The 9,558-nt window shown below is 44.4% G+C and overlaps 1 protein-coding gene across 1 annotated transcript in view; it reads right to left on the bottom strand.

Moving 5' to 3' along the window:
• The window catches only part of LOC107084874 (estrogen receptor beta-like), a 22,583-nt gene that overhangs the window by 9,962 nt on the left and 3,063 nt on the right, over window positions 1–9,558 (bottom strand). The window contains exons 2-6 of the mRNA XM_015374926.1: window positions 8,565–8,752; window positions 8,373–8,489; window positions 7,225–7,575; window positions 5,051–5,189; window positions 2,435–2,568 (exon numbers count right to left, since the gene is read on the bottom strand). Of these exons, the coding sequence (XP_015230412.1) occupies window positions 2,435–2,568; window positions 5,051–5,189; window positions 7,225–7,575; window positions 8,373–8,489; window positions 8,565–8,752 (929 nt within the window). The remainder of the gene's footprint in view (window positions 1–2,434; window positions 2,569–5,050; window positions 5,190–7,224; window positions 7,576–8,372; window positions 8,490–8,564; window positions 8,753–9,558) is intronic.

Raw genomic sequence — 9,558 nt, 5'->3', positions numbered from 1 at the left:
GTTACACCTGGTGAAGGTGTTGGATACACCAGGTCAATGTGTTGGTTGTGTTACACCTGGTAAAGCTGCTGGTTACACCTGGTGAAGGTGTTGGATACACCAGGTCAATGTGTTGGTTGTGTTACACCTGGTAAAGCTGCTGGTTACACCTGGTGAAGGTGTTGGATACACCAGGTCAAGGTGTTCTGTTACACCGGCTGAAAGTGCTGGTTACACCTGGCGAAGGTGCTGGTTACACCTGGTGACAGTATTGGTTCTGTTGCACATGGAGATGGTGCTGGTTCTATTATACCTGGTGAGGGTGCTGGTTCTATTATACCTGGTGAGGGTGCTGGTTCTGTTACACCTGATGAGGGTGCTGGTTCTGTTACACCTGGTGAGGGTGCTTTTTCTGTAGCACCTGGAGAAGGTGCTGGTTCTGTTAAACCTGGTGAGGGTGCTGGTTACACCTGGTGAACGTGTTGGTTCTGTTACACCTGGTGAGGGTGCTGGTTACACCTGGTGAAGGTGTTGGATACACCAGGTCAAGGCATTGGTTGTGTTACACCTGGTAAAGGTGCTGGCTACACCTGGTGAAGGTGCTAGTTACACCTGGTGAAGGTGCTGGATACACCTGGAGAAGGTGCTGGTTACACCTGGTGAACATGTTGGTTCTGTTACACCTGGTAAAGGTGCTGGCTACACCTGTTGAAGGAGCTGGTTACACCTGGTGAAGATGCTGGATACACCTGGAGAAGGTGCTGGTTCTGTTACACCTGGTGAGGGTGCTGGTTACACCTAGTGAAGGTTTTGGTTGTGTTACACCTGGTCAAGCTGCTGGTTACACCTGGTGAAGGTGTTGGTTCTGTTACACCTGGTGAGGGTGCTGGATACACCTGGAGAAGGTGTTGGTTGTGTTACACCTGGTGAAGGTGCTGGATACACCTGGAGAAGGTGTTGGTTGTGTTACACCTGGTGAGGGTGCTGGATACACCTGGAGAAGGTGTTGGTTGTGTTACACCTCGTGAAGGTGCTGGTTACACCTGTTGAAGGAGCTGGTTACACCTGGTGAAGGTGCTGGATACACCTGGAGAAGGTGCTGGTTGTGTTACACCTGGTGAAGGTGCCTTATCTATGTGTTCAGGTAGGTTGTAGTCATGAAAGTTTCCCAGATGTTTAACAGTTTTCGTGCTGAGGGTCAGATGAGAAGCGATCAAAAACAACAGCAGGAAAAACCCGATGAAAACTCTGTATCATATAAAATGCGGAGAGCAAATGAAACTGGATTACTGCAGCTCCAAAAAGCAATAACTGACTTTATTTGCTCCTAAAACCAAGTCATCTCCAAGCCAACTGAAACCTGGATGGTCTGAGGCCTGGGTGTTTGCACGGTCCCTTCATCTGGGCCATCTGGCCTGTCACAGAACCACCAAGACTCTGTAACAAACTGTCTGGATGAAACCTGAGAGGGTGGAGCAGAGGAGAGGCTGTAGATCAACCTGTCCGCCTACAACCACAGCCGAGGTTCAGCTTTCTACCCGTCCACCCCCCAGCTTCCCTTTACTGGTTCCTCAGGAGGTCCAGTCCTGCATTCTAACAGAAATGTTCAGGACCCACCAAGAAGCGGATGAATGAACTGAGCTCAGTGTCTGCTGGCCAGAAGAGGGCGCCGTGACCACTGGAAACAAGCTGGCAGGTCAGTTCATCCCCATGTAACTAGAAACCAGCAGGGAAAAGCTTTTTTATCACTCTAAACTGGTTTATATTGCTGAAGACGCTTCCTGACCTGAATATTGGAGGAGTCCCCTGATTTATCAATAAAACTAAAAAAGCTTAATGAGGTTTAAAGAAATGAGAAGGTCTATTTATGATAGAAACATGTCAAGATATCCTCAATATAATAAGAATCTAACAGAAATGAGGAAATGAGAGCTTCAAACACTGAGGGGACGAATGTTTTGGGGTAAGAAGCTGTCAGTGATGTGAGAGAAATGCCTCAGTTCGTGCTTTCTCTACTTGGACTCGTCCTTCATGCTGATCAGAAACCTGTCTGCTTCACATGTTCAGACTTTATCAAGCACTCCTGAACTTCCTCCTTTATGGTAAAAACTGACAGGAGATCAAACATTTAACTCTCTGAAAGATGAATTTCTGGGAATAAAATAAACCATCGATGTGCTGAAAGTAGGTGAAGCAGCTGTAGTCTGTCTCTGAGTACAGAGACTCTGCTGATTGTTTTTTATTTTCATAGTGTGGTCTGGAGATGTGGTGGCAGATTCTGCACCTCCTGAGCCTCCAGAGCCTGAGTAGAGCAGAGGGTCAGAGCTATCTAGGTTACATAAGGACCTAAAGCACACATTGCCTTACTGATTACACACAGCCAAGCACACTCTGTATCTTTGTGTGACCTTGGTGCAGCTCTCTGCTCGTTCTGCAGGGTGTTGGTGAGACTCACTAGAGTTGAGGAGAATCATGGCCTTAAGGCAGACGTACTCCTCCCTCTGCAGCTTCAGCTCCCGGAAACGAGAGGTTGCTGCTAGGAGCATGTCGAAGATCTCCATGATGCCCTCCACACACTGTCCCTCCTCCCTGAAGAGACACAGAGCAGAAGCAGCCAATCAGAGAGATGGATGCTGGTCAAAGCTGAGCACTACTATATTAGATCACCGTACAACAAAACTAAAAAGTAAACATGTTCTGATTTATGTTTGATCACAGTTCTATAAAATCCAGGTTTTATTTTAGCTGAAAAAGGACTTTGGACCTCTGATCAGTCTGTCAGTTTTACAGAAAAAACTCCATTTCACTCAATACATCCCCACCATGCTGCTGTGGTTACATCTGAGAGGAAGAAGAAGAAGAAGAATCTTTGTTTGCGCACTGAGCGATTTGCAAATGACGGTCGGGAGAAAATTAAACATGTTTGACCTGACGATTCCTGATGGTGAGGTGGTCGTTAGAGGCCTATCGCCCCTCGTAACCCCCTGTACACCAAACGACTCAAGCTGCACGATCAAGCTGAAAGTCGGCCTGATCAGAAAATTCTCGCTCGACTGGAAAATTGCCCCGAAAATCGCACAGTGTACAGTATGCCAGGCTTTAGGCAGTGATATAGGTCCACTGCACAAACCTGACAGAGGTTCTTGTAGCAAACCACCCGTTTGGTTATTAAAAACATTCAAATATTCCTTTACCATATAGTTCAGCTATTTTTCAATGCATTTATTTTCATGATTTAAGTGTATAAAATACAGTTCATGATTTGTTTTTACTTCATGATTTGTATTCATATGCAAATTGCTCGGTTTTGAGTTTTTGGTTATAATGAGCTTTATTTTGAAAAACCGCTAACTACTTCCTGTCAGTATCACACTCTGGAAAAACGGAGGCAAAAACAGTACAAGCTACCGGTAAAAGTAAGAAGTTTAAGGAAAACAAAAAGGAGATAAGTAACAGTATGAATAATAGACATCTGCAAGATAAAGAGTAACCCCCCGAGGAGGCACAAGTTATAACGATGGTTTCAACAAGTTACTTTCATGGAGCCTGGAAATAAATACTGAAAACCATTAGTCGAGTCTACAATCTTTCGGAGGGTGTTCTACAGTTCTGCTGAGTCAGACTTGACTGATGATCCTGCGTGTTGGTTTGTATTTCTTTGACGTCCCCGCAGAATCACAACCAGAAACAGTGAATTTTAAAATTTTATTTACAAATCAACAAGAATCTGGAAGCGCAGATCTGAAGGAAGTTAGCTGAATTTTCTGGTCGGTCTGAGGGGAGAAAGCAGATCAGGAAGGAGGACTGAACCCCAGAGGTCCAAGAGAATGTGAGGGAGATCCCACACCGTTGGTACTTGAAGACACGTGGTGCTGGAGAGCAGGCAGGGGTTGGAGACTGAGAACTGCTGCACACAGGTGAGACCTTTCCATGAAGATCAGAGAAGAACTGAGGTTCACTGGTTGCCTGGAACAATAACAGAGTCCACATTAAAACAGTCACAGGAAGATTTAGACCAGAAAGATCTTCCTGGTTTAAGACTTTGTCTAGAATCCAATCAGAGGGAATCATCAGGCAAAGAGAGATGATCCTTCACCTCCTTATTTCCATGGTAACATCATCTCTTCATCATTCTCAGATCATGCAGATCTTGTCTCATTCAGTTCTCCTTTTACTGACTTATTATTTTCATGACAAACTTTCATCTGTAAACTGAATGATAGAAAAACACACCAGAGCCTGGAAGCCTCAGCTTATAAATCAGCTAAACTACGTACTTATAACTCTACTTACAATAACTTACAAGGGGAAGACATAAATTAAACATCCCCAATCATTTTAAAACATCTTTAGAGGAACCGTTGGTGTTTCCTGTAGAACCACTAAACCAGATCAGCTCCTTACAGGAAGTTTTCCATCATTCTGTTATATCATATCTGAGTCTATTTTAACAGTGCCAGCCGCAACCTGCACTCCTTTCTTACTTGTTGTTAATTAACTGAGTTTATGTTACTTTTTGGCTCTTCATATTTAGTACAAGACTAAAGAATAAATACATCAAATGCCTATTCATTTATTTGAACCAAACATTTATCATAAGGATCAGTCCAATCCAAATAAAATGAATCGATTGACACACTCACCATAATACCACCTCTCCATCAGCTCTGAAAATGACCTTCCTCTTCTTCCTCCTCTTCTTCTTCTGTTTTAAAAGGGGTGCACTCTGTTCCACATCTTAACGTTAACAGTGTCACAAACAGCCAGCTGTTTCTGCTCTTCCGACCATAATAACCGTCGACACGCAACATTTCCCCTCATTCATAACGGGTCAAATTCAACGGGGACATTTTCAGGGATAGCTTTAGCCGGGGACAGGTGCTACTAAATGGGGATTGTCCCGGTGGACGTCTGATCACCTTGCTGCTGCATAAAGAACGGGTTACTGCATTTTGAAAACATCCCAAAATAAACACAACCAGGCCGTATTTTCTGAATGTTCATCGTACAGCCTGAGAGGACGGCAGATCTTAGAAACAAATATGACACCAGATGTAGAAAACTTTCTGACCTGCTGAGTCTGAAGTCCGGAGAAAAAATGAGCTTCCCAGGATGGTCCACAGACCTCCACATGAGGCCCAGCATCAGGATCTCCAGCCAGCAGCACTTCAGCAGGTGAATCTGGTCTGCTAGACTCAACTCCACAAAGCCTGGGGAGGAGGATAAAGACAAGCTGTTACTTCAAATCACCTAAAATAAACATCCAGATGAACAGCGACCGGTCGTCGAATCGGCCAATCACAAGGCAGGATCCAAGATTTTAGGAAGGCATCAGAATGAACTCTGCAGATACAGACTCCCACAGCTAAAGACCAACCGATGGATGCATCCTGAAACTTAGCATCAGCAGCTATCAGATGCCATCATCTGCTTATCATATGACGTCTGCTTTAAGTCCAGTCCAGAAGTACACTGGTTCAGCTTCTTACTGTAGGTTTCAGCCTGGAAAGGAGCAGGGGAGCAGCTGGCTGATGTCAGGTGTTAGGGAGGACCTCTGGCTCTAGCTAACCGCTGTCAGACACAGTCTCTGAATCCAGAACATGTGGAAACGGAGGAGCAAAAGGAGCCTCAAGCAACAGCAGCTGAGAACAGGAGGAAAGACCTTCCTTGATCACCAGGATGGTGATTGTCCTGGAGTTCAGCTGCAGGATCAAATGGAGGCCTGGTTCATCCCGGAGGCGATGCAAACATCAGACGGGCTTTGACATGCGTTGGCTTGAGGAAGGGCACCTTGCGTGCACTGCAGGATTTTAATCCTTGACGGCGTAGAGTGTTACTGATTGTTTCCTTTGAGACTGTGGTCCCAGCTCTATTCAGGTCATTGACCAGGTCCTGCCGTGTAGTTCTGGGTTCATTCCTCACCTTCCTCAAGATCAATGATGCTCCACGAGGTGAGATCTTGCATGGCGCCCGAGACTGAGGGAGATTTTCCGTTATTTTGTATTTCTTCCATTTTCTAATAATTGCACCAACTGTTGTTGCCTTCTCACCAAGCTCCTTGCCTATTGTCCTGTAGCCCATCCCAGCCTTGTGCAGGTCTACAATTTTATCCCTGATGTCCTTACACAGCTCTCTGGTCTTGGGCATTGTGGAGATGCTGGAGTGTGATTGATTGTGTGGACAGGTGTCTTTTATACAGGCAACGAGTTCAAACAGGTGCAGTTAATACAGGTAATGAGTGGAGAACAGGAGGGCTTCTTAAACAATAACTAACATGTCTGTGAGAGCCAAAATTCTTACATGTTGATAGATGATCAAATACTTATTTCACACAATAAAATGGAAATTAATTATTTAAAAATCATACATTGTATTTTTCTGGATTTTTGTTTTAGATTCCATCACTCACAGTTGAAGATAATAGTAGTATTAATAGTAGAGTAATAGTAGATAGTATGATAAAAGTATGATAAAAATTACTCTTCTACAAGCTTTGGAAGTGGGAAATCTGAAAAATCAACAGTGTATCAAATACTTGTTCTCCCCACTGTACCTGCATGTGAAAAAGACATTTTTGTAGCTCTTTGAAATACTGAACTTGTGAAATTGAAACTGTTGTTATAAAACTGCTTTAATTTTTCATTTTTATTTTGTTTATTAATGTCATTACTTATTTCATCTGTCTTTTAGAGCAACTCCCAGACTCCCAGTAGAACAAACTATAAGCTTATTTAAATGGGGCAGAGCCTGACCTGTTTTACATTTAAGCTGTAACATATCAGGCTCTCTCTATTCAGGCTCATATTAGATCAGAGCCAAACATTCAGATGCAGCTCATCTTCTCCTCTAAATGGTTTTCTTGGTGCTTCGGGGTTTAAAAGAAGCTTTCACCAAAGAGGAATCATTTTAACCATAAAATAACTGAACAAACAGAATCCGTGTTTCACCTGACAGACGGCGCCTCTCCCAGCTGCTAGCTCTCATCTCAGAGCAGAAAATGTGAACTCATTTTCATTTCGGAGAGAATGAACCAAATCACAGCAAATCAGAAAAAAAAAGTCTTCATTCAAAGCTAGAGTCTTTGTGAGCTCCTTCAGTTAACGTCTGGAAGCTGCCTGTGAGCAGGAAAAGATGCAGATGGGAGGGAAACCGAAGTTAAAGCCAAACTCAGACCTTTGACTTTCTCCAACCTTTCCATGAAGACCAGCAGAAAATGTTCATCTAAGGAGATGTTGAGCTTCTTACCTGGGATCTTTTTGGCCCAGCTGATCATGAGCACCAGCTCCTTGTCTGCCAGGCTGGTGAGAGACATCATCATGCTGGCCTCAGTGAAGGGCTTCTTCAGGTCCTCCATCAGGTAGATCTCAGGCGGTTCTGCCTCCATGATCCGGGAGATGAACTCCTCAGGGGTCATGGCCGTCGGGTTAGCGTGGCTGAGCTGAGCCGGCGGGGAGAGAGGCAGGTCCAGTGGGGGAAGACGCTGAGCGCGTGGAGCCATCCCGACCCTCATCAAACTCCTGCCTGATGCATCTCTAAGATGGGGCCCTCCACGGCGATGGCGGGCCCCGCGGTAGCTGCAGCGTTCACGCCTCACACCTAGTGGACAAGAAGGCCAGAGAGAATGAATGGGGGACCAAACATTTGTGAGGGATCAGAGCGGTCCGTCTGGGATCAGGACTCTGTGTGACATTCAGTCCTGGAGAACAGCACTTCTGAAGGAAACTACGGCTTCCTGTGGAATAAAACATCATTTAATAATTATGTTTTATTCAACTTTTTTGTTGTTAATGGGGCTGCTCAGTGTTGCAGTGGGTAGCACTGCTGCCTGCCAGCAAAAAGGTTCCGGGTTTGATTCCCAGCCTGGGGTCGTTCTGCATGGAGTTTGCATGTTCTCCCTGAGCATGTGTGGGTTCTCTCCGCATGGATGGATGGATGATGGATGGGTGAATGATGGATGGATGGGTGATGGATGGATGGATGGATGCAATCAGCTGCTTTTCCTTAGATAGAAAACTTTGAATCGATCTGACTGGATGATGCAAAATAATATAAATAATATAAATAATTCTCAGTGCAGGTAAATAATATTTATTTTCCTTTATTGTTTCTATTGTAAACCTTAATATCTGTAATGCTGCTCTTCTAACATTTCTAGATAACTTTCATCTGTTGATTCCAAATCTTTTCACATTCTTTGATGTTTGCCTTTGAGAAGCAGCTGGTTAGCAAACATCCTTCCCACTTATGATTCAGATTTCCACAGCATGATTATGCTACAACTGTACTTTCCTACATTTCAACAGTGTTTTCAGTGAAACAATCTGAAGCTATTTGTTTAAAACTGCTTGACTTGTTGTGGACATGATGGTGGAGAGATGGTTGATGATGCCTACCACACTTCATCATGCCCACTTCGTAGCATTTCCGTAAGCGGCAGGCCTGGCAGCTTTTACGACGGTTCTTGTCTATAGTGCATTGGTTTGTTGCAGGGCAAATGTAGTCGTTGTGTCCTGGAGACAAGAACAAATTTTTCTAAGTGATGAAGCAAATTAATGAGGATATGAGGGGCAGAGGGAGGGGAATACCTTGGATACTTCTCTTGAAAAAAGCTTTGCAGCCCTCACACGACCACACGCCATAGTGGTAGCCAGATGCGTAGTCATGACAGACGGCGCAGAAGTGCATGTCTGCTTTCCCTACAGAGGATGAGCATGAGGAGGACTTCCCTCCCTCTGCTTCTTCTTCTGACTTCCTCCCCAGCAGCTTGCTGCAGCTGAGGACAGAGCAGCAGGAAGAAAACAGACTGAGTGGCAACGACAGCCTCCCATCATCATCATCACTCACTGGCTGGTTGGTCCTTATTCAGATTCTGCTGGCTGGAAATAAAAGCTATCAGATGATTAAAAAATCAGTGGTTGTCAGGTTGCTCCAGATATAATGACTGATAATATTACCTCCTGATTAACCTGAAAGTTTTCACCGTAACCATAGAAACAATCAACACACAACACATATTGCAAGTGACAAATTAAAATAGGGCTTACAACAACCCCCTCCGCCACCCCCCACCCACACACACACACCTTTAAAGAGCTCCTTTAATTGAAATAAATTTAAAATTCAGTTTTTAAGTCCAATTCACAACACATCATCCCAAGATGCTTTCCAGAGATAATTAAACCAGATACTAAAATCTGATTGGTTCAAAGTTTCTAAGGAAAAGAAGCTGATTGCATCCAGTCATTGAACTCACAGGATTTTCTGCTCACATATGAACAGGTAGAGACATGAAAGCCTCCACTCTTGAGCATCCCTCACACTGGGGGTGAGGGATGCTTGAGGGATGTGAAAAGTGAGTTTCTGTCAAAACTCACTTTTGACAGAAAGCAGCTTCCAGCAGAACCAGAACCAGGCTCAGTATGATCCATCCATCCAGTACACATGGAAAAGGAACATGGAAGCACTGATCTATAGACCGTTTCTATGCTAGAAAAGCTAACAGCTAAACAAAACAGTTAATCAGACCAGCTCCGAGCCAGCTCCCATGTCAGAGAATGAAGAGAGCACATCCAGTTAGTC

Source organism: Cyprinodon variegatus, unplaced genomic scaffold (assembly GCF_000732505.1).
Source record: "Cyprinodon variegatus isolate N-32 unplaced genomic scaffold, C_variegatus-1.0 Scaffold110, whole genome shotgun sequence".
Lineage (NCBI taxonomy): Eukaryota > Metazoa > Chordata > Actinopteri > Cyprinodontiformes > Cyprinodontidae > Cyprinodon > Cyprinodon variegatus.
This window is presented reverse-complemented; position numbering and strand designations above follow the sequence as displayed.